Genomic DNA, 25216 nt, shown 5'->3' with positions numbered 1-25216 from the left:
CCTCGAATGTCTTAGAGTACTGCAAGCCGTGCATTCGATGTAAACGAAGGAAGACACTGCCTGCGAGGGCTGCTCCATTGTCCCACTTGCAGAGTGTGGGGTCCATTGACCTGGTGTGTATGGATTTCCTATCAACAGAGCCAGATGCCAACAACGTGGCGAATGTCTTGGTCATTACGAATATGTGCAAGCCTTCCCTACTAAGGATCAGAGGACGCCGACAGTAGCCAAAGTGTTATGGGAGAACTATTTCATTTATTATGGCCTCCCCAGGCGAACATAGAGATCAGAGATGGAATTTCGAGAGTAGGCTCATACATGAGTTACTGAGCATGAAGGCTATACCTTATGACCCGCAGGATGATCTCCAGCCCGAGAGGTTCAATCGGATTTTGATAGACATATTCGGAGCCTTGATATCAGCAAAAAAAAAGCAAGAGAAGTCAACATATTGGACATCTGGTCCACTGCTACAATTGTACACAGAATGAAGCTGATGTTTTGGCGTGAAGCAAGGTTGCCCATTGACCTCTGTTTTGGGACTGGCGAGGAAGATCTACTGCAGAAGACTTACCTGAAGCATGTGTGTAATATGAGAAAGCATCTGAAAAAGCTTATGAATTAGCTGAGGTCTCGGCTAACGAGCAAATTCAAGGAAATGAGGAGGTATGATCAAAAGATGAGGTTCTCCCAACTCATGCCTGGAGACTGAGTCCTCATAAGGAATTTGGGGCTACCTGGGAAGTATAAGTTGGCTGAATGCAGGGCGGCTACGCCCTGTGTACTGGAGAGTCAGATGCCAAATGTACCAGTTTTCCAGGTGAAACCAGAGGATGGGAATGGGCCTGTGAAGATTCTCCATCGGAAACACCTTCTACCTCTGGGACAAGAGGTGCGTGTCGACCCAGAGCCCGATCTGGACCCTACACCTGGTAAGAGGACTTTGCAGCGAACTGGAGACAGTGAAGGACCAGCAGGAAAGATTAGACCGGTCCCCAACCCTGAATGGGACATGGACTCGGAGGATGAGAAGATCGGGTGTGGTAAATGCTCCTTTTTGTTAATTCCCCAGTAATTGAGGAGGAGACTCCCAACCCTTCTTACGCTGAGGCAGGTGAAATCAGGGGTCTATCTGTGGACAGGCAGGTTTACAGCTGGATCCTGAAGGGGGGCTGTGTTCTAAAGTAATGGGAATGAAGCTGAGCTCAGCCCAGTGGCAGAGGGACCCGAGTTGCCGGACGGCGTGAGTAATAGACCGGGGGAGGCCTCGCCATGTAGACCAGGAGTATCCCAAGGAGTGTCTGAAACTGAAAGCGTAGATGATGGGATAAGAAGGTCTGAGAGGGTCAGGAGACCCCCCCAATAAGCTGGCCGCTGGGGAAGACAGGGTTACGACTATCCCCCTAGTGAGATATGTCACCACCATTTACAAATGGATTGGAGGTTCTGACCATGAAATTCCTTTGAAAACAGTGTTATTAAGGGCGGGATGACAAGTTATTTCAAAGTCAGGAGGACATGACTATTTGTGGAGGGAGGAGAGGATAATGCCCTAGTTCACATCTTTACTGGTATGCTGTAGGTATTTCATTTTACAGCTCTGTAAGATCAGTCTGTTCTGCTGTCAGCCTGTTTGGGTTATTGTTGAAGATAAGGGATGATGTGGAATGTGTGCCATCCAATTAGCAGGAGGGTTTTTTTGGTGAGGGACAGTAAGGTTGGTCTTGGGCTTTTGTTCGGTGGGAGATGGAGAGAGAAGACGTTGGGGAGAACCGGTCATAGCATACAATCTGGTGGGAACCCCAGTTGTTGGAGATGGATTGCGAGTGACGTTCGGAAGGTGGTGAGGGTGTTCACATTGACCGAGGGCCCAGCATGTGAGTGACAGGGAAGTTCAAGATGAGCTCCAACTTGTGCACATTTCACTGTTTAATTAGAATGGGCCCTTTTCTTTTTGTTATTCTTTACTAACACCTTAGTTAAGTTAAGATTCATGAATATAATTCCTTTAATCGTATGCAGTGTACTGTCTGTCATTTCGTGGCACTAATTTGTAACAGGGTAGCAAATTACACAGCACCCACACAGGCAGGGGTTTGGGGTGGGACGAACCATCTCAATCTCACAAGTTTGGCAGGACTTGAGTGTCGTCCCTAGACTCACGCAGCCAAGGAAACCAGAGTGATTCACTGAAAAGCGAGGGTGAGCAGACAGAACTCCTGGTAAATATTGGTACCAATGACATAAGCAGAAAAATGGGAGGAGGTCCTGAAAAAAGAATATAGGGAGTTAGGAAGGAAGCTGAGAAGCACAACCTCAAACGTAGTAATCTCGGGATTGCTTCCTGTGCCACGTGACAGTGAGGATAGGATTAGGGTGAGGTGGCAGATAAATGCATGGTTGAAGAATTGGAGCGGGGGCAGGGATGCAGATTTCTGGATAACTGGGACTTCTTCTGCAGCATTGGGATCGGTACAAAAGGACAGGTTGCACTTGAATCCAAAGGGGACCAATATCCTTGTAGGCAGAATTACTACAGCTGCTGAGAGTAGTTTAAACTAATATGTCAGGGGGATGGGAACCAGGATGATAAAGCTGAAGGTGAGCCAGCAGGTTTATAGGTTAATGATGGGTATAGCATGAATGTAAAGAAGGACAAGCCAATGACTGGGTACAAATGCAGACGCAGTAAGGAGCTAAGTTGTACCAGAGAGGCAAATTTCAAAAGGGCGAAGAATACAGGACTGAAGGTGCTGAATTTCAATGCACATAGTATTTGGAATAAGGTGGATGAACTCATGGTGCAGTTAAGAGATTGGTCAGTATGACATTGTGGGCATCGTTGAGTCATGGCTGAAAGGAAGCCATAGTTGGGAGCTTAACATCGTAGGGTATTCTTTGTATCGAAAGGACAGGTAGGAAGGCATAGGTGGTGGTGTGGCTCTGTTGGTAAGAGACGGAATTACATCTTTAGAAAGAGGTGGCATAAGGTCAGAGAATGTTGAATATTTGTGGGTGGAGTTAAGAACTTGCAAGGGTAAAATTACCATTATGGGGATCATATATAGGCCTCCAAATAGTAGCCACGATGTGGGGCTGAGATTGCAAAGGGAGCCAGAGAGTAGTAAATCTGTGGAGTGCTCTGTGCCACAGACTGGGTGGACGCCAAGTCTGTGTGTATATTTAAGGCGGAAGTTGATCATTCCTGATCTGTCAGGGCAACAAAGGATATGGCAAGAAGGCAGGTGTATAGAGTTGAGTGGGATCTGAGATCAGCCATGATGGAATGGTGGAGCAGACTTGATGGGCTGAATGGCCTAATTATGCTCCATTGTCTGATGGCTTTATGGTCTTATGGCTCACAAACAGCAAACCAATGCACAGTGAAAAGCAAAACTTGCAGGAAATGCAGCAAAGTAGGTCCCCTATAAAGAGCACCATGGGCATACAAGAATAAATGGACTGCACAGGGAAGAGAAAAAGATGAAAAATCAAGCTGTGGTTTCAAAAGGAGAACTGATCTGCATGCCATTGATGAAAAATTTGACAATGATGAGAGTGAAATACAATTATATAGCCTTGAGATTTACCATGTGAAAACTAACAATAGATGAGCAATATGGCTTACATTAGAAGTGAACAGCAAATTAATTAAAATGGAATTAGACGCTGATTCAGCTGTTTCAGTCATTCCACACAATGAGTTTGAATGCCATTTCTCCAGAACTTCTATGGAGAAATGATGATTCCTGTAGGAATGGCGTTCATACCAGTGAAATGCAGCAACCAACAAGCCACATGGGGCTTGTATATGGTAAGACAGGAGGGCCATCATTTTGGGTTCATGAGTGGCTGAGACAACTACAACTTGATTGGAGAGCCATCCACCGTCTACATGTCACATTCCCTGTAGTAAGAGTCAACTGAAAGTGAATTAAGAAAGGTACTGGATAATGCTACAACTGTCTTCATGCTGAACTCCATGAACCGTTGCTCGGCAGAGGACAAACTGGTGTTGGTACCAACCTCTTTTCCTCCCGTTGGAAAGCATATTGGACCAAGTACGGACCGTGCTGTTCAGAGGGATTGTGAAAGTGTTGAAAGCAGTGTTCCAACTACAACAGTTTTTGGAGGCAATGTATCTGAGGAAGGTTCTGATTTGTTAATCAGACAGTTACTTAAAAAATGTGATTTGGTTTTAAGCTGTAAGACAGGTCAAGTAGCTTCAGAAAGTTGCAAGCATTCAGCTTTTGTCAGTATAAAGAATCAGAAACTGCTTTATGTGCATTAAGATTATTGCATGAACTTCAAGTTGGAGACAAAAAGCCGCTTGTAAAAGTAGATGGAAAGACCAAAGTCCAACTGGATAAATGGAAGGCCAAAAAGAAAGGAGTCAATGGAGATACAAAAACAGAGGATTCATCAGATGATGTTGTGGATGAGGAAACCAAGAGGAGAGATCAAATCGTAAAGGGAACAATGGAACATTTAATAAGAGATACTTGAGGAACTACATGCATCCTCCCAAGATCATGAAGCACATCCTAAAAAGAAGAAAAAGAATGATGACATAAATGCTATAGAAATAGAAGACAATAAATGAGATCTAATGTTTTGAGAAATTAGCAAAATCAGAGATACTAATAAGAAACTAGAAAAAAAAGAAAGGCAAGAAAAAGAAAGTCAACAAGTAGAAAGGAAGATGTCCAGAGCTGTCAGAAACACTTCCTGCAGTCTCAGAGTCAACTCCTGCAACCAGTACGGAGGGAGGCCCCAGAACCTGATAACATGTTCACATCCACAAACCTCACCTGCCAAGTAGAGTAATCCCCCTTGTCAGGAAAGATGTTATCCCGTGAGAGTAAGAAAGCTTCCACAGCAATTAAATCTTTAGGCTGAATGGGACAATTAAAGTATACTATGCAGTGGATGTCTTTATAGTAGTTGTCTATTATATAGTATACTGTATATATAAGTTGAGGTGCATTCTATATTGAGTTGGAGTTTAAAGCTAAGCAGAGAGGAATGTTGTGTATTTAATATTTTAGTAGTATTTGAGTAATACTGTAAATATATTGTTTGATTAAGCATTCTTGTTTGCTTAAATAATTCATTACGGGTTACATGTGCAAGAAAAATGTGAATTACATACTCATGACACTATTATGTGATATGTGTGTGCCTGACTTAAATAAACACAAACTAAAGCGTCGTATCTCCCGGCTGTCCTGTTCTCCTTTGAAGTAGTTTAATAATTTAGAGTTACAAAGCGTAGCAGTATGGATTCAGAATTGGCTTGTGCAAAGAGGAGAAGGCAGAGGGTGATTGTGGATGGAGAGTACTTCACCTGAAGATCAGTGACCAATGGGTTTCTGCAAGGATCGGTTCTGGGCCCCTGCTCTTTGTGATTTTTATAAACGACTTGAGTTAGAAGGGTTGCAGATGACATGAATGTTGGTGGAGTTATAGATTGTGTAGAAGGCTGTCACAGGTTACAATGGGACATTTGCATTGATAGGATGCAGAGCTGGGCTGGGAAATGGCAGATGGAGTTCAACCCGTAAAACAATGAAGTGATTTACTTTGGAAGGTTGAATTTGAAGGCAGTATACAGGGTTAATGGTAGGATTCTTGGCGATGTAGAGGAACAGAGGGATCTTATGGTCATTGTGCACAGATCCCTTAGATTTGCCACACAGATCAAGAGGGTTGTTAAGAAGACATATGATGTGTTGGGCTTCATTAATTGAGTGATCGTGTTCAAAAGCTGTAAAGTAATGTTGTAGCTCTATAAAACCAACCTCAAGTTGCAGGAAGTGTGCACAGAACACAGTCTGGAACAGTTGGACACAGTCTAGCCATTGACTACACCCTGGGGAAGGTGATGACAGTCACCCTGGTGACCCATTAGAAACTTTGCTCTTGGTCTGTATGTACTCAACATATCAACCTCCATTTCCACAGCACCTTCACCAAGCTTGGAAACAGGAAGAATCAACACTGGGACATAGGAAGACATGAAGGCAGATGGGGTTGGTTTTACAGAAGCAAGAGAAAGAATTTGAGAGTACCAAACCAGAGCCATCCTGGAAGACACTCCCAATGCAGTGTGTTTTCTCTCTCTCTGCTATCCAAAGGAAAGTATTATCCACATATCCGTCTTGCCCCCTGCCTTCACTTGTGTACTATGTCTGAAGATCAGATTACTAACCAATCCAGTAACAGTGCTGAGGAAAAGAGAGATCTTGGGGGCCATGTCCACATATCCTTCAAAGTTGCTGCACAAGTTGATAGGATTGTTAAAAAGGCATGTGGTGTATTAGTCTTCATTAGTCAGGGGAATTGACATCAAGGGCCATGAAGTAATAATGTTGTATTTCTATTCTTGACTTCTGAAGAATCTCTGGATTGCAGAAGTTCATGGTATTAGATATAACATATTGGTGTAGATAGAGGTTTGGCTGACTATACGAAACATGTGGGCATAAAATGGCTCTAAAGATATAAGAAGCAGCTCCCTATACGGGTATGGTGCTGGGGCTTCAACATTCTGCAATTGATGATGGCTGCTAACTTTGTAAATGACACAAAGGGAGGTAGGAAAGAGGACATATGGAGTCTACACGGGGATATATTGAATTTTAAACCCTTGAAATTTAACCTCAGCTCTCATTGTCATAACAATAAACAGCTAAAAAAAACGTAGGTTAGAAGCAATGTTCACCCCATAAGGCACAGGAAAACTGGTCCAACTGATATAAAAGGCAATAATGGATCAAGAGGTTCAAAAAAATGTTGAAGACTGGGAAGATTTTAGAATGCAAAGGAGCCCAAGGTGTTTATAAAAAGAGTATAATGAAATATATGTGTGAGCTTCTGTAGTTATGTCAAAAGGAAATGATTAAAAAAAAGTTTACTCTGAAATCTTATAAACTGAGGCAGAAGAGATTATATTAAATAAATGGAAAACAGAATAGAAATTAAATATTCTGCATGTACAAGGACTGTACAAGAAGAATAAGTTGCACTTGAACCAGTAAGAGACCGATATCCTTGTAGGGAAGTTTAATAGTTCTTCCCAGGAGAGTTTAAACTAGATTAGCAGGACATTGAGCAAAAAGAGTCATTGGATAATGGACAGCCTGCGAGAACAAGTTTAATAATCAGGATAACCAGGGGACAGTTAAGGGAAGGAAAGCAATACTCATTTAAACTGCAATCAGTTCAATGCATGAGGCTTAATATATAATGTGGATTACTCAGTCTGTGGGTTGGCTCTGGGGAATGATAGGTTGTAGCTGGAAACAGAAACATGGCTGCGGGAGGAGGGGTTTGGGGATTGACGTGCCTGTTCCATTTTTGATCTTTTTTTGCGGGGAGGTGGGATTTAGGGGCTGATGATTGTGCTGCCTTTTTTTTCTTGGTTTCATGGCCACATGGAGAACTGAAGAAGCGGGAGAAAGAAGCGGGGTTGGTACTTTCAGAGGAGGCTTGGGGGAAAATCTGCAGCTTTCAATGGTCCTCGACTAATTCTTTGACTTGGAGAGAACATTGTTGGAAAAACATTATAAGATACTTCAAGACCCCATATCAGGAAAAATATAAAGATACAAATGTGATGTGTTGGAGAAGGTGCGGCTCCAAGGAGGCAAATCATTTTCATATTTTCTGGGATTGCCCTAAATTAAGTCTATTTTGGGAAGGTATTCATAGAATATTAGTTCAGGTACTTAGGTCCCAGATACCTCTGAACTTTGAGACGCTCTATTTGGGGCATGTATTGTTCCTTGAACAGAAGGAAGATATAAAGTTGCTGCAGGCCCTCTTAGCGGCAAGTAAGAAATCAATCACTAGAAAATGGCTAAATCCAATACCACCTACATTAGAAGATTGGTACGAAATTATCTTGGAAATATTTAAAATGGAAAAGTTGACCTACTCCCTGAGAACTCAAAAAGAAACATTTTATCAAATCTGGAATAAATGGATTGAATATATAACCCCAATGCGAGCAGACTTTAGATGACTCTCCTAATGATTTATACTGCTCTTCTCATCAACACAGTAATATTGCTAACGTAAGCACCCCTAGTCTAAATGTTTGTTGTTTTTTTTTGGAAAATAGAGAAGTAACACAAGTAAAGGGAAAGATTTGGGAAAGGGATAAAAAAAATGAAAAAATTAAATAAATAAGTACATAGGGATTGGATAATTATGTCTGCGGGCAGGAACAAGCACGAACAAATTGGGATATAAACACCTACAATGGTTGGTATATAGGCTTGTATGCAACATTTTGGACCAGTGGAAATGGTCCAGAAGGGTTGTATGGAAACTATTATTACCATTTTTCTTAACAACTAATTTCATTACTTAGCCTAATAGGTTAGATTTACCACAGTACATAATTATCTATTTAAATGTTTATTTTGCTTTTATATCATCTCAATGTGTACTTAAGAATGTATAAATAATTGTAGTTTTATACATATAAAAAAATGGAAAAGGTTATATGTGTGAAAAAAGTACATGATAATTGTGAACTCCTTATCCAAATAAAAATAAAATTAAAAAAAAGAAAGAAAGAATCTATCAACTGCTGCCTGAAGTATACCCAATGACTTGGCCTCCACATCCGCCTGTGGCAATGAATCCCACAGATTCACCGCTCTCTGGCTACATAAATTTCTTCTCATCTCCATTCTAAAAGGACGCCCCTCTATTCTGAAGCTGCGTCCTCTGGTCATAGGCTCTCCCACCAAAGGAAACATCCTTTCCACCTCCACTCTATCAAGGCCTTTCAACATTTGATGGTTTTCAATTAGGTCGCCCCTCTATCTTCTGAATTCTAGTGAAAACAGACCCAAGCCAGCAAAACCTCTTCATATGACAAGCTGTTCAATCCTGGAATCATTTTTGTGAATCTCATTTGAACCCTCTACAATGTCAGCATACCCTTTCTAAGATAAGGGCCCAAAACTGCTCACAATACTCTATGTGAGGCCTCACCAATGCTTTATAATGTCTCAGCATTACATCCTTGCTTTTATATTCTAGCCCTCGTGAAATGAATGCTAACATCACATTCCTTGCATCTCAGATTTACAAATTTTCTCTCCATTCAGAAAACAGTCTATTCTTTTATTTCTTCTCCAAAGTGTATGACCATACACTTCCTGACACTGTATTCCATGTCACTTCTTTGCCCATTCTCCTAATCTGTCGAAGTCTTTCTGTAGCCTCTCTACTTCCTCAAAACTACCTGCCCCTCCACTTATCTTTGCATCATCTGTAAACTTTGCAACACAGCCATCCATTCCATCATCCAAGTCGCTGACACATAACATCAAAAGAAGTGGTCCCAGCACTGACTCCGATACATTTGAGTTTATCTTCTGCCTCTCACATTGCAGGGCGAATGCTATCATAGTATGATCACTGCCACCTATGGGTTTCTTTAACTTAAGCTGCCGAATCAAATCTGGTTCATTATACAACACCTGATCAGGCAATGCCCTGTCTGTGCTGGTATCTTTCCTGTAATACCTTGGGCTCTAATCTTGCTAAGTAGCCTCATGTGTGGCACCTTGTCAAAGGCTTTCTGAAAATCTAAGTACACAACATCCACCCATTCTCCTTTGTCTATCCTGCTTGTTATTTCCTCAAATAATTCTAACAAGATTTTCCCTTAAGGTACTCATGCCCTCTGCCTCTCTGCCCCTCAATGCAGGAGCCCCCCCAGGGCTGTGTCCGAGCCCCCTCCTCTAATCCCTATACACCCACGACTGTGTTGCCACACACAGCACCAATCTGCTGACCAAATTAGCAGATGACACAATATTGATAGGCCTTATTTCTAACAATGATGGAACAGCCTACAGAGAGGTCAACACCCTGAGACAGTGGTGCCAAGAAAACAACCTCTCCCTCAGTGTCGAATAAATGAAGGAATTGATCATAGATTACACAAGGAATGGAGACACGCCAGCCCTTATTGACACCAATGGATGTGAAGTATCCTCTATTCAGGATGCTTACAGCAGCAGGTGCATAAAGAGATCATCAGGGACCACAGCCATCCCAACCACAAATCATCTGGCAAACAGTACTGCTGTATCAAGACCAGGCTACGGGATAGCTTCTTTCACCGGGCCATCAGATTTATCAATACGCATTGATCTGACTGTACATCGTATCTCATGGTACATACATGTATGCAAAACAATTGTTGTGTTTGGTCAATATCCTCCCATATTTCCCCTCTTTATTGCAACGTTGACACTATAAAGACCTTTATTCCCTTAAATGTGAAAAATAAAATAAATACAATAGAAGTACAAATACAAATCCAAGTACCCGAAAACAACATCCTTAGCAATTGACTCCATCAACTTCCCAACCATTCAGATCAGACTAACTGGCTTATAATTTCCTTTCTTCCACCTCCCTTTTAAGAGTAGAGAGACAATTGCAATTTTTCAGTACTCTGGAACCATACCATAATCTAGAGATCCTTACAAGATCATTCCTAAAGCCTCCACAATCTCATCAATCACCTCTTTCAGTAGTTCATTTGGTCCAGGTGACCTATCTACTTTTAGAACTTCCAGCTTCCCAAGCACCTTCTCCCTAAAGTCTGCCCCCTAGCACTGTCAAACTTCCAGCGTACTACTCGAGCCCATGGTATTAAAGGAAAGATACTAGCATGGATTGGCAGGAGGCAAAGAGTGGGAATTAAGGGAGCCTTTGCTAGTTGGATCAGTGTTGGAATCACTTCTGTTTATGTTATATGTCAATGATATGGATGACCAAATTGATGGCTTTGCGTCCAAGACTGCGGATAATAGGGGCAGATAGTGCTGAGCAAGCAAGGAGTCTACAGAAGGACTTACGACAGATTAGGAGACTGGGCAAAAAAGGTGGCAGATGAAATACAGTTGTGAAGTGTATGGTCATGTCATACATGTAAAAAGGAATAAAAGTGTAGACGATTTTCTGAACAGGGAGAAAGTTCAAAAATCTGAGGCACAAAGAGACTTGGGAATCCTCATGCAGGATTCCCAAAAGGTTAACTTGCAGGTTGAGTCAATGGTAAGGAAGGGAAATGCAAAGTTAGCAGTTGTTTTGAGAGGACTAGAATATAAAAACAATGATGTAATGCCAAGGTTTTATAAAAGAACTGGTGAGACCTCACTTGGAGTATTGTGAACAGTTCTGGGCCCCTTATCTAAGAAAGGATGTACTGACATTGGAGAGGGTTCAATAGAGGTTCATAAAAATGATTCCAGGATTGAAAGGCTTGTCATATGAGAAGTGTGTGATGGCTCTGGCCTTGTAGTCACTGGAATTTAGAAGAATAAGTGAGAGATCTCATTGAAACCTATTGAGAGCAAAGAACAACCTGAGGTTTGATTGATTTAAGGGCCTGGCTGAAATGAAAATGTTGGGTATCGTTCAAAATCAAGGGAGTTGGATCGGGGCCCAAGAGCATAGTGAAGATGCAAAGCCTGGATCCGAGAACAAGGAACGACCGAGGCTTGTATGATTTAAATGCCAGGCCAGGTTGAAAAGGTCAGGATGTCGGGGTCAGAGGCGAGAGATTGGCCAGTTCAGCTCTTTACTCTGAGAGGACTATTTGTCTTTGCACAGAACTGGGACTGTCACCTGCAACTAAACTGGATTGGCTGTGGGGATGACTGCCTACATGGCTGTAGATTTACTTTTGTGATCTTCATTTGTTTGCTTGCTTTTGTTGTTTGTACAACTTGTTTTCTTCTGCACATTGGGTACACAGTCTTTTTTAAAGGCTGCTATTGGGTTTCTTTGTAAGGAGACGAATCTCAAGGTTATATATAGTATGAATCTCAATATTACATATAGTATACATACTTTGATAATAAATGTACTTTGTTGAAGTTTGAATGTTGAAAGGCCTGGAGAGAGTGGATGTCAAGAGGATGTTTCCTATGGTGGAAGAGTCCAGGGCCAGAGAGCATAGCTTCAGAACGAGGGATCTCCATTTACAATGGAGATGAGGAGGAATTTCTTTCACCGGACTCTGGTGAATCTGTGGAATTTGTTGCCACATGCCCCTGTGGAGGCCAGGTTATGGGGTGTATTTAAGGCAGAGGTTGATATATTCTCGATAAATCAGAGAGTGAAAGGTTACAGGAAGGCAGGAAAATGAGGTTGAGAAGGAAATGGATTGGCCATGATCAAATGGCAGAGCAGACTCAATAGGCTAAATGGTCGACATAAGAAAATAAGAAATAGGAGCAGGAGTAGGCCATCCGGCCCATCGAGCCTGCCCCGACATTCAATAAAATCATGGCTGATCTGTCCGTAAACTCAGCTCCATCTACCTGCCTTTTCCCCATAACCATTAATTCCCCTACTATGTAAAAACCTATCGAGCTATTTCTTAAATATATTTAGTGAAGAAGCCTCAACTGCTTCCCTGGGCAGAGAATTCCACAGATTCACCACTCTCTGGGAAAAATAGTTTCTCCTCATCTCTGTCCTAAATCTTTTCCCCTGAATCTTGAGGCAATGTCCCCTAGTTCTAGTCTCACCTACCAATGGAAACAACTTTCCTACTTCTATCTTATCTATCCCTTGTTTCTATAAGATGCCCTCTCATTCTTCTGAATTCCAGAGAGTATAGTCCCAGGCGATTCAATCGCTCCTCATAGGTTAACCCCTTCATCCCTGGAATCAACCTGGTGAACCTCCTCTGCACTGCCTCCAAAGCCAGTATATCCTTCCTCAAGTATAATTCTAATTCTGCTATATTTTATGATCTTAATGGTCTTAAGTTTGAGGTGATGCATTTTGGAAAGTCAAAACAGCACAAGATGATACTATGAATGGGAGTGTAATGGTACAGAGGCACCTATGAGCACAAGTGCATAGTTCCTTCAAAGCAGGATTGTGAAACAGGCATTTAGCACATTGGCCTTTATTCATCAGGGTATTGAGTAAATAATTTGGGTCATAATGTTGCAGAGGTATAAGTCATTGGCAAGACCACGCTTGCAGTACAGTGCACAGTTTTCATCACTCTGTTATAGGAAAAACATGTTTAACAGGAAAGCGTGCAGAAAAAATTTACAAGGATATTACCTGGACTAGTGTGCCTGAGTTATAGGGAGTGGTTGGCCAGGCATAGGTAAGATGGATGGTAAGTGTCTTTTACCTTGGGTGGGGATGTCCAAAACTAGGGGACTTAGATTTAGGAACTGAGGGGTAATATTCAAAAGGGACCAGAGTGGCACTTTTTCGAGAAGGATGAGCATATAGAATGAGATGCCATTAAAAGTGGTTGAGGGAGATACATTAGTATAACTTAAGCACTTGGATAGGTACAGGTGTGAATGAAGTTAATGGGACTGTAAGGGGATAAAAGCCCAGGTCTGAATGACTGGCATCCCCAAGTTTTGAGGGATGTATCTTTGCTGACTGAGGGGTGCACAGACTGGCATCTTACAAGATTCCATGGATACCAATGTTTCAGAAGGCAACACATGTAATCCCATTGCTTAAGAAAGAGAAAGAGAAAATATTAGCCTGACATTAGTTGTAGGGAAAATATTGGAATCTTTTCCCAAGGAAATAGTAACAGTGTTCTTGGAAAATTATAGGATTCAATAGGGTCAGCATGGATTAATGGAGTGAAATCCATAGTGAAATCAGTTTATGGAACTGAAGCTTTATTAGGCATTGATCAGAGTATTATGAGCAGAATGAGGGTGGATCTTATAGACAACCTTTCGAATATTGAAGGGTATAGATTGTGCGGACATGGGCAGCGTGTTTCCTACAGTGGGGGTAGTCTAGGACCAGAGGGCACAGGATCAGAATACAAGGACAGCCAAGATAAGAAGGAATCTCTTCAGTCAGAGGATGGTGAATCTGCGGAATTCAGTGCCACAGACAGCTGTGGAGGCCAAGTCATTGGGTATAGAGGCTGACAGGTCCTTGATTACTAATGGTGTCAAAGGTTAACGGGGGTGCTGAGCAGCCAGAAGTTTTGGTACATATTGGCACCAATGACACAGGTAGTTAAGGTGAGGAGGTCCTGAAGAGAGGTTTCAGGGAGCTAGGTAGAAAGCTGAGGAAAGGAACAGGGTAGTAATCTCTGGATCACTGCCCGTGCGTCACACCACTGAAGGTAAGAATACGATGAATGGGTAGCTGAGGAATTGATGCAGGGGACAGGGATTCAGATTTCTGTATCATTGGGATCTCTTCTGGCGAAGGTACAACTTGTACAAAAGGGACAGCTTACACCTGAACCCGAAGGGGACCAATATCTTTGCAGGCTAGTTTGCTGGAGCTGCTCAGGTGGTTTTAAACTACTTTGACAGGAGGATGGGAACTGGAATGATAGCGCTGAGGATGAGGTAGTTGGTTTACAAACAGAGGCAGTGTGTAGTGAGACTGCTAGCATGGAGAGGTTGATGATAGGGCAAAATTGCAGTCAATAGGATGAGTTGCAATGTAAAAGGCAGACAAAATCAAAAAGGGCGAATACAGGACTGAAGGTATTATATTTGAATGTGCACGCAGTATACAGAATTAGGTAGATGAACTAGTAGCAAAGTTACAGACTGGCATGTATGAGATTGTGTCATTACTGAATCATAGCTGAAAGAAGAACATAGCTAGAACCTTAGTATCCCAGGTCACTCATTGTATCAAAAGGACAGGCAGGTGGGCGGGGGGGGGGGGGTGGCTGGCATGGCTCTATTGGTAAAAAATTAAATCAAATCATTAGAAAGAGGAAACAAAGGATCAGAAGGTACTGATCGTTGTGGACAGAGCTAAGGAACTGCAAGGGTAAAAAGATCCTGATTGAAGTTATATACAGACCTCCCTACAAATTACAACGGGAGATACAAAATGCAATGTTATGATAGTCATGGGGGATTTCAACATGTAGGGAGATTGGGAAAATCAGGATGGTGCTGGATTCCAAGAGGGAGATTTTTAGAATGCCTACAAGATGGCTTTTTAGAGCAACTCATGGTTGAGCCCACTAGGGGATCAGCTATTCTGGACTGGGTGTTACGCAGTGAACCGACAGCTGAAGCAAAAGGAACCCTTAGTAGCAAGTGATCATAATATGATTGAGTTCACCTTGCAATTTGAGAAGGAGAAGCTTAAGTCAGATGTATCAGTATTACAGTGGAGTAAAGGGAATTACAGAGGCTTGAGAGAGCAGACGGCCAGCATTGATTGGATTAGAACACTGGCAGGGATGACGGCAGAGCAGCAATGGCTGGAACTTCTCAAAGCTATTCGGAAGGCACAGGATATATACATCCCAAAGAGGAAGTAGTAGTCTAAAGGCAGGATGACACAACCGTAGCTGACAAGACAAGTCAAAGCCAACATAAAAATCAAAGAGAAAGCATATAATAGAGCAAAAATTATTGGAAGGTTAGAGGATTGAGAAGCTTTTATAAATCAACAGAAGGCAACTAAAAACTCATAAAGAAGGAAAAGATAGAATACGAAGGTAAGCTATCCAATAATATTAAAGAGGATATCAAAAGTTTTTTTCAGAATATATAAAGTGCATAAGAGAGTATATATCGGACCGCTGGAAAATTATATTGGAGAGGTAGTAATGGGGGACAAGGAAATGGTGCAAGAGGTGAATAAGTATTTTGCATCAGTCTTCACTGTGGATGACACTATAAGGATTGTGGATGAGAGGGAAAATGGCGATGGGCCAAATAACCTAATTATTCTCCTATATCTTATGGTCTTATGGTTACGTGGAGAGGTGGGAATAAGGTTGAGAGTTCAAAGTTGAAAGTAAATATATTATCACATATACATCTCCATATACTACCTTGAGATGATTTTCTTGTGGGCATTCACAGTAAATATAAAGAAACACAAGAGAATCAATGAAAAACTGCACACAAAAATGGACAGACATCCTTTGTGTAAAAGAACAAATTGTTCAAATATAAAAGCAAACAAAATAATTATAATAAATAAATACTGAGAACATGAGTTGTAGAGTTCTTGAAGGTAAGTTCAGGGGTTATGGAATCAGTTTGGTGTTGGGTTGAAGTTATCAACACTGCTGATGTGGAACCTAAGGCTCCTGCACTTACATTCCCTCCTGGTGGTACCATCGAGTAGGGGCATGGCTTGGATGGTAGGGGTGCACGATGATGGGAGCAGCTTTCCTTATAGATGTGCTCAATGGTGGGGAGGGCTTTACCTGTTATGAGCTGCATCCACTACTTTTAGGGGGCTTTTCCATTCAAGAGCTTTGTTGTTTCCACACCAGGCTGCGATGCAATCAATATGTTCTCCACAGTGCATTTATACAAGTTTGTCAAAGTTTTAGATGACAGGCCAGATCTTCACAAACATCTAAGAAAGTCGCCATGCCTTCTTTGTAATGGCACTCTCTTGCTGTACCCACATCAGATCCTTTGAATTAATAAATCAGCCATGATCGAATGGTGAGCAGACTCAATTGGCCATTTGGCCTCCTTCTGCTCTTGTGTCTTACGGACTTATGGAAATCATATTTGTTAAATCTGTTGCAGCTGCTTGAACTTTCACACACACATATTCCTGCTAGAGTTGTTGATGTCATCTGCAAGGATTTTAGGAACATGTCCCTAGTGTATAGGATCATCCACCAGAAGATGCATCGGATCCACAATAACTTGGCTGTTACGTTTGGAATTGGTTTTCCTATAGAACACAGAGGGTAGTTGTTGACTGAGTTTACTCCGACTGGAGGTCCATGACCAGTCGTATTCCACAGGAATCTATACTGCAACCTCTATTGATTGTGATATATAACTTGGACGAAAACATGGATAGGTGCATTAGTAAGTTGGCAGGCAATGCAAAGATTGGTGGTATTGTAGATAATCAAAAAGATTGCTCAGGGAAACCACAGAAATTACAGATGGAGTTTAAGCTAGCCAAGTGTGAGGTGTTGCACTTTGGGAGATCAAATGTAAGGGGAAATATGCAAATAATGCAGAACCCTTAACAAAGTTGATATATGAAGGTGACCTTGGGGCCCAAATCCATAGCTTCCTGAAAGTAGCTGCACAAGCTGATAGCATAGTAAACAAGCACATGGCACACTTGCTTTTATTTTTCAAGGCACTGAGTTCAAGTTAGGAATTTATGCTGCAGCTTTATAAAACTCTAGTTAGGGCGCATCAGGCCCCTCACATCCTCTTCAAAAAACTCTCTTCTTATCTTAAACCTATTGCATTTGCATTTCAGTTTCCATTTTTTTCCACTGAATCTGAAATATATTATCTGAGTGGAGGCAGAACCTCTCATGACATTTAATATTTCTACAGGCATCACCCAAAAGGCTATGGATCAAGTGCTGAGAAATGGGATTCGAGTAGATAGTTATCTATGATGGTCAGCACTGAACATACTGAAGTTTCTGTGCTGGATGACTGTATAAAAATCCTGTAAACTCTCAACAGACTTGGCATCATTTCTAGAAAGAATCCTGGTTTATATATTTATTCGATGATACAGTACAGAATAGGCCCTACTGGCACCTTGAGCAGCAGTGACAGCACCCCAGCCTAATCATGGGACAACTTACACTGATGAGTTAACCTAGCTCTGGACAGTGGGAGGAAACCCACGCACTCCACAGGGAGGATGTACAAACTCCTCACAGAGGACTCCAGGATTGACCTCTGAACTCCGACACCCCAAGCTGTAACAGCATCGTGCTAACCACTATAGCACTACAGTCCTGACAAAGGATCTTTGATCTATAATGTAAACCCCGTTTCTCTCTACACAGATGCTGCCTGGCCTTTGACTCAACTAGCAAGTCCACTGCAGACCGTTCATGAGGTGAAGATCGCAAGATCCTACATCTACGGACTCCAGAGCCTGCTGGCCATGAAACTAGCAGGCATGAACTTCAGATTGCGGCCCCAGCCATTGATCTCACTGGCTCCAACACCTCAGGGCATATTCAAAACCCGGACTCCAGCAACGACCATGGACACATTCAAAGTGATTGCGCAACCACCAACTGCGACTCCAGCCTTGAACTCCAGGCCGGGTCTTTATGTGACTATTGTGACTCCCGTCTCCCCTTCCCCCACCAATACTCTGCAACCCCGTCTCCCTCAGATCCCACCATCAGCTCCTGGGTCCTCAGAGGCTCCATCTTCCTCTCACCCCAACCCTCCCCTCTCCACTGACACCCCCAGCCTCCCCCCTCCCCCCCTCTGATCCCAGCTCTCATCCGTGCCGGGTCTTTACCATCCCCTCCGACCTTCAATTGTCGGAGGCAGAGCGCTCTGTCCTCAGTAAGGGCCTCACCTTTGTCCCCCTTCGCCCACACCTCAGCGAGTTTCGTGTTCGCCATGATGCAGAACTTTTCTTCCGCCGTCTCCATCTCCGAGCCTACTTCTTCGGCAAGGACTCTTCCATCCCCACCGATGACCCCTTCTCCCGTCTTCAACCCTCCTCTTCTTCATGGACACCCCGCTCTGGTCTTCTGCCTGCTCTGGATCTCTTTATCGCTAATTGCCGACGGGACATCAACCATCTCGACTTCACCGCACCTTGTCCCCATTCCAACCTCACTCCTTCCGAACGCTCTGCTCTCCGCTCCCTCCGCACTAATCCTAACCTTATTATTAAACCCGCCGATAAGGGGGGTGCTGTTGTAGTCTGGCGTACTGATCTCTACCTTGCCGAGGCACAGCGACAACTCGCGGATACCTCCTCTTATTTACCCCTCGATCGTGACCCCACTAAGGAGCACCAGGCCATTGTCTCCCACACCATCACCGACTTTATCCGCTCAGGGGATCTCCCATCCACTGCTACCAACCTTATAGTTCCCACACCTCGCATTTCCCGTTTCTACCTCCTACCCAAGATCCACAAACCTGCCTGTCCTGGCCGACCTATTGTCTCAGCTTGCTCCTGCCCCACCGAACTCGTTTCTGCATACCTCGACACGGTTTTATCCCCCCTTGTTCAATCCCTTCCCACCTATGTTCGTGACACTTCTCACACTCTTAAACTTTTCGATGATTTTAAGTTCCCTGGCCCCCACCACTTTATTTTCACCATGGATGTCCAGTCCCTATATACTTCCATCCCCCATCAGGAAGGTCTCAAAGCTCTATGCTTCTTTTTGGATTCCAGACCTAACCAGTTCCCCTCTACCATCACTCTGCTCCGTCTAGTGGAATTAGTCCTTACTCTTAATAATTTCTCCTTTGGCTCCTCCCACTTCCTCCAAACTAAAGGTGTAGCTATGGGCACCCATATGGGCCCTAGCTATGCCTGCCTTTTTGTTGGGTTTGTGGAACAATCTATGTTCCGACGAGGGAGATGTCTTCCTTTTTTTTATAGAAAGGGGCTTCCCTTCCTCCACTATCAACTCTGCTCTTAAATGCATCTCCCCCATTTCACGTACATCTGCTCTCACTCCATCCTCCCGCCACCCCACTAGGAATAGGGTTCCCCTGGTCCTCACCTACCACCCCACCAGCCTCCGGGTCCAACATATTATTCTCCGTAACTTCCGCCACCTCCAACGGGATCCCACCACTAAGCACATCTTTCCCTCCCCACCTCTCTCTGCATTCCGCGGGGATCGCCCCCTACGCAACTCCCTTGTCCATTCGTCCCCCCCATCCCTCCCCACTGATCTCCCTCCTGGCACTTATCCGTGTAAGCGGAACAAATGCTACACATGCCCTTACACTTCCTCCCTTACCACCATTCAGGGCCCCAAACAGTCCTTCCAGGTGAGGCACCACTTCACCTGTGAGTCGGCTGGGGTGATATACTGCGTCCGGTGCTCCCGATGTGGCCTTTTATATATTGGCGAGATCCGACGCAGACTGGGAGACCGCTTTGCTGAACATCTACGCTCTGTCCGCCAGAGAAAGCAGGATCTCCCAGTGGCCACACATTTTAATTCCACATCCCATTCCCATTCTGACATGTCTATCCACAGCCTCCTCTACTGTAAAGATGAAGCCACAGTCAGGTTGGAGGAACAACACCTTATATTCCGTCTGGGTAGCCTCCAACCTGATGGCATGAACATCGACTTCTCTAACTTCCGCTAATGCCCCACCTCCCCCTCGTACCCCATCTATTACTTATTTTTATACACACATTCTTTCTCTCACTCTCTTTTTTCTCCCTCTGTCCCTCTGAATATACCCCTTGCCCATCCTCTGGGTCCTCCCCCCCTTGTCTTTCTTCCCGGACCTCCTGTCCCATGATCCTCTCGTATCCCTTTTGCCTATTACCTGTCCAGTTCTTGGCTCCATCCCTCCCCCTCCTGCCTTCTCCTATCATTCTGGATCTCCCCCTCCCCCTCCAACTTTCAAATCCCTTACTCACTCTTCCTTCAGTTAGTCCTGACGAAGGGTCTCGGCCTGAAACGTCGACTGCACCTCTTCCTAGAGATGCTGCCTGGCCTGCTGCGTTCACCAGCAACTTTTATGTGTGTTGCATAAACACATCCACACTACTTTATCTTGCTCTCTTAGATTTTCCTCACTGGGGACTAATACTGAGTTGAGAAAGACGTTAAGTGTTTACAACTGCTAACAAGCATAGAATGAAAAATCTGTCTGAAAATTTAATTCAAAATCTCAACTGGAATAGATTGAAAACTATTTTCAGTTAACAATTACATTTGTTTAAAACAACTGTTACAGAGAAACAATGTGTTTTTTGTATTTAGAATGATTGGATGATTTTTCCAGATAGATTTTTCTCATTTGATATTCAACAGTCAAAAATAAAGTAAAACAGTCATTGTTTTAGGTATTCCTAGGGTACCTGAGCATCCTGAACTGGTGCTACCTGTATTAGTTGCTACTTTCCTTCTCTAATGCTGAAAAGCTTTCCTGCTGGCATGAACTTTTGTCTGAGGTCATAGCATAACTCTGTGGGCAGGGTCAGAGGTCAGTGGTCATGCAAATTGCCACCAACAGGTGATCAGGTTTGATACTTCCCAAAACCTCCTTTTCCACCCCACTTCCTCCCTCATCCTTCCCAACCTACACAAGATTGTGGCTTTACTTTCCATCAGCTTGGAGGAGGATGGAATTGGCAACATCAGATAATTCTGTAACAACCTCTCCATGATCTCTCAGCCAGGAGAGAAACAGCTTTTGAGGTGCAAAACTTCTTTCATCAAATCAGAGATTCACAGAGTGCAGGAGATCATTCACGCCATGGTGTGTGTGCCAGACTTCTGAAAGGCCTGTGAAATGAATCACCATTTTTGATTAAGTATTGATGACGTGTGTTAAATTTATTTCTACCATTGTTTTTTGCATGTTTTCCAGATCATAAGTTATTTTCCTCTTGCAATCTGCATTTCACAGATAATTAGTACTTCTATGTCCTCTATCACTGGAAATAGCTTCAGGTTCACCCTAACAAGATCTTCTTCACTCTTTAATCTTCTGTGAGAACACATGAAACAGTTACCATGTGAAAATAAAATGCAAAATTCAGGCAGCAATGACAAATGTTTGCAATTCTATTTCTGAAACACTAAAATAAGTTCAGAAAAGTCTTCAAGCTTATTTTTTTACTCTTCATAAATTTACTTTCCAGAGCTGTTAGGCAAATTATGGTTAAGCTATAATTGTCCGCAAGAACCAGTGGCACCAACCAGTTCTTTCACAGTGAGATCGCTCTAACACTCAATATTAAATAATAAGGACATAAACTAAAAAGAATATTTAACATTATCATACTACTTTGGAAAGTAATACAAATGACAGAATCACTATTTAAAAACATTCTAAATATATAACATACAAACAAGTGTATGCATGACATAAACCTCTTCCTTCCTTACTGCATCTGACTTTCAACATTCTAATCCTTTAATTCTCAATTTCATCTTCTAATCAAGAGATTCCAATTCCATATTTATGCACATCGCCTCAACTACTCTGCATGAAAGGAAGTGATTCTAGCATTCCCTGTGTTATTAATGAATATCTTACAATGATAATCTTAATATCACTCTACCTACGTGTAAGAATGGTGGGGCAATGGAACTTCAGGCATCAAGCAAATGTTTCTAATTACAATACGGACATACACCTTCACAATCTATGAATCTGCTAGTTTTTAAACTGTGACATTCTTTCAAAGGAAAACAAGTTGTGCATTCCAGCAACAGCTGACTTCTTTTAATTAAGAAGCACTTCCCATAAAAGCCAAACCAACACAATAAGATGCTAAGTTTTCACAAAGATCAGATGCCTACCTTCACTGGCAGCAGCATTCTTTGTGGCTTTGGTCAACGTGTGATCTGTGCTTGAACTTATGTCGGATGAAATGCTTGAGCTGCCTTTGCCTACACAAAAGGATCAGATTCAAAAACAGTATCAAGACCATAAAAAGACAAATAAAGCACTGCTAAGCCCAGTTCTGAAACTCAATGAAGGAATAGGCAAGGAAGCAAATACTCTACACGTTTCATACCAACTCCAACCAACATCTAACTCACTAGCAGTAAGACAAAGCAGTCTATATGATGGCCACAGGTATCAGGAGACTTAAAGCTGTAATTCCAATGAAAATAGTTTCTGTTGGCATCTTTCAGAACTTACTATGATACACCACAGATCGCCCACCAAGGCTTTTTGTGCCACAGTTTCATGCAAGTACTTTAAGAATTTTGCAGACACAAGATAAAAGTAGTATTTCTAACAATGACAATCCTGATGCTGTAACTTGTGGCTGAGGCCCGTATATAGCACAGAAGAAGGACGTTCAGCTTGGACGCCATACTGGCTTCTATGTGAGAACAATCCAACTATACACCATCCTCTGTGATGGCATGTGGGTATTCATTGGTTGGGGCATTGAGTATAAAAGTTGCAATAGCAGAGAGCAGAGGCTTAACATGACGAAAGTTTAAAGAAGATTTGCAAGGTAAGCATAATTTGGCATCATGTTTGGCACAGGTATCATGAGTCAAAGGGCTTGTTCCTGCACTGTACTCGCCTACATTCTAGTCGTGCTATGATATCAAAATTTCATCTACCCAACATTTCAGCTGTCAGAATGGTTGTTGTGATGCATCTAGTGCAGTAGTGCAGTGGGTAGTGCTTGTCACTGTCACTTTCAGCTTCCACCGCTGGCTGGCAGTCTTGCAAAAAGGAGAGCCTGATGTAGTGTGTCCTCACTGGAAACTGAACTCCTTTTGGACACAGGCTGAACTACAGAGGATGGGGAGGGGTTCTGACCCCCGCACACATAGCACGCAGGCCCACCGGTGTGTGGACACACCCCGGTGCTCATAAACCAGATGCCCAGCTAGGGGTAAATAGCTCCACTGCCTTGTGGCAGCCTTGGGAGAGATGAAGGCTACGGGAATAAACCCAGACAGCAAATCAGGAGTGGAGCCCCTAAGTCATTGAACATCCCTCTGGCAGCTGGTTCCAAATGTATTGCTTCATAAGCTTTCCTTTGGACTACACTGGTGAGGCCGAGAGGGGGACCTTAACGACTGGACATCTCAAGATCTCCATATCTCCGTGATCATCACCCATTGTCCTTCGAGACAGACGCATGCCAACCACAACCACCTTCTGCACAGTCTTCCCTGGTTAAGGCAGCAGTGAAATATGTCTTTGGTCCCTTCACAATACCCTCAAAATCAATGTGCAAGTTCCCTTTTTTGTCCCTAATAGGCTAGATTCCTCCATACTAATTTCCAGCTAATACTAATTATTATGATTATTATAATACTAATTAGTATGATTCCTCCATACTAATTTCTCGTCTATGTACTGTACCTACACAACTAGGTCCCAATTCTAGAATAACTGATAAACCTCTTCTACCTTCAATTTGTTTTTATATGAAGAGTGGTATCTGGAAGAGGATACAATTCTCCAGTTATGGCTGTACAGGTGTCCCCTGCTTTTCCAACGTTCGCTTTACGAAACCTCACTGTTATGAAAGACCTACATTAGTTACCTGTTTTCACTAACAGAAGGTGTTTTCACTGTTACGAGAAAAGGCAGTTCGCAATAAAAGGCAGCGCCCCGCGCGCCCCGAGCAGCCAAGCTCCTCCCCCAGTAAATGCATTCTAGCGGCATTGCTTAAACACGTGCCTGTGAGCAGTCGTTTGCAAGATGAGTTCTAAGGTATCAGAAAAGCCTAAAAGAGCTCGTAAGGGTGTTACACTTAGTGTAAAACTAGACATAATTAAGCGTTTCGATCGTGGTGAATGAAGTAAGGACAAAGTGAGTTTGGCTTATGGAAGTTGACGAAGATGATGTTGAGGAGGTTTTGGCATTCCATGACCAAGAACTGATAGATGAAGAGCTGATGCAATTGGAAGAGGAAAGGATAACAAACGAAACCGAATGCAGTAGCGAACGGACCAAAAGTGAAGTCATCCAGGAACTGAACGTGAGGCGACTGCGTGAGATTTTCGCTGCAATGATAAAGTCTGACTTTAATTTTGAAAGGGTACTTAGGTTTAGGGGATATTTGCAAGATGGTTTGAGTACTTACAAAGAACTGTATGATAGAAAAATGCGCGAGGCCAAGCAGTCAAGCAAGCCTTCCACATCAGCCACAGCAGACGACGAACCTCGACCTTCGACATCGAGGCAGGCACACATAGAAGATGACCTGCTTGCTCTGATGGAAACAGACGACGATGAGATGACACCCCAGTGTCCCACCACCCTGATCCCCAGGCCGCGGACCGACACATTGCAGCGGTAGCCGGGACGCACCCAGCACATCTTTAAGAAAAAAGTCGAAATAAACTAGCTAATTAATTAGGTGCCGCCCAGCACGTAAATGTCGGCCCAGATCAGAGGCAATTGCTGACAGCATCGCCTCTGATCTGGGCCGACACTTAAGTGCCGGGCGGCACCTAATTAATTAGCTTATTTCGGCTTTTTTCTTAAAGATGTGCTGGGTGCGTCCCGGCTACCGCTGTACCCCTGCATGCTTCGCGGATCGGTATTGGTTGGCGGCCCGGAGGGTGGGGGTCACTGCACCTCCCCAACCTCCGACAACTCAGCCTAACACACCATCGTCAATGTGCTCAGCGCTGCTTTCCCAATTCCGGTAAATGATACTACACTGAACATACATTATTTCAACTTTATATAGGCTGTGTATTTTTATGTGTTATTTGGTGTGATTTGGCAGCTTC

At 43.1% G+C, this 25216-nt stretch overlaps 1 protein-coding gene across 1 annotated transcript in view; it reads right to left on the bottom strand.

The window, feature by feature from the left end:
• The window catches only part of fbxl7 (F-box and leucine-rich repeat protein 7), a 152937-nt gene extending 128252 nt beyond the window's left edge, over positions 1-24685 (bottom strand). Inside the window, exons 1-2 of the mRNA XM_063070107.1 lie at positions 24562-24685; positions 22298-22387 (exon numbers count right to left, since the gene is read on the bottom strand). Of these exons, the coding sequence (XP_062926177.1) occupies positions 22298-22387; positions 24562-24655 (184 nt within the window). The 5' untranslated portion in view covers positions 24656-24685. The remainder of the gene's footprint in view (positions 1-22297; positions 22388-24561) is intronic.
• Positions 24686-25216: the final 531 nt, after the last annotated feature.

The sequence above is a fragment of the Mobula hypostoma genome, chromosome 17 (assembly GCF_963921235.1).
Source record: "Mobula hypostoma chromosome 17, sMobHyp1.1, whole genome shotgun sequence".
Lineage (NCBI taxonomy): Eukaryota > Metazoa > Chordata > Chondrichthyes > Myliobatiformes > Myliobatidae > Mobula > Mobula hypostoma.
The sequence above is the reverse complement of the archived record's forward strand: the minus strand, read 5'-3'. Positions and strand labels throughout refer to the sequence as shown.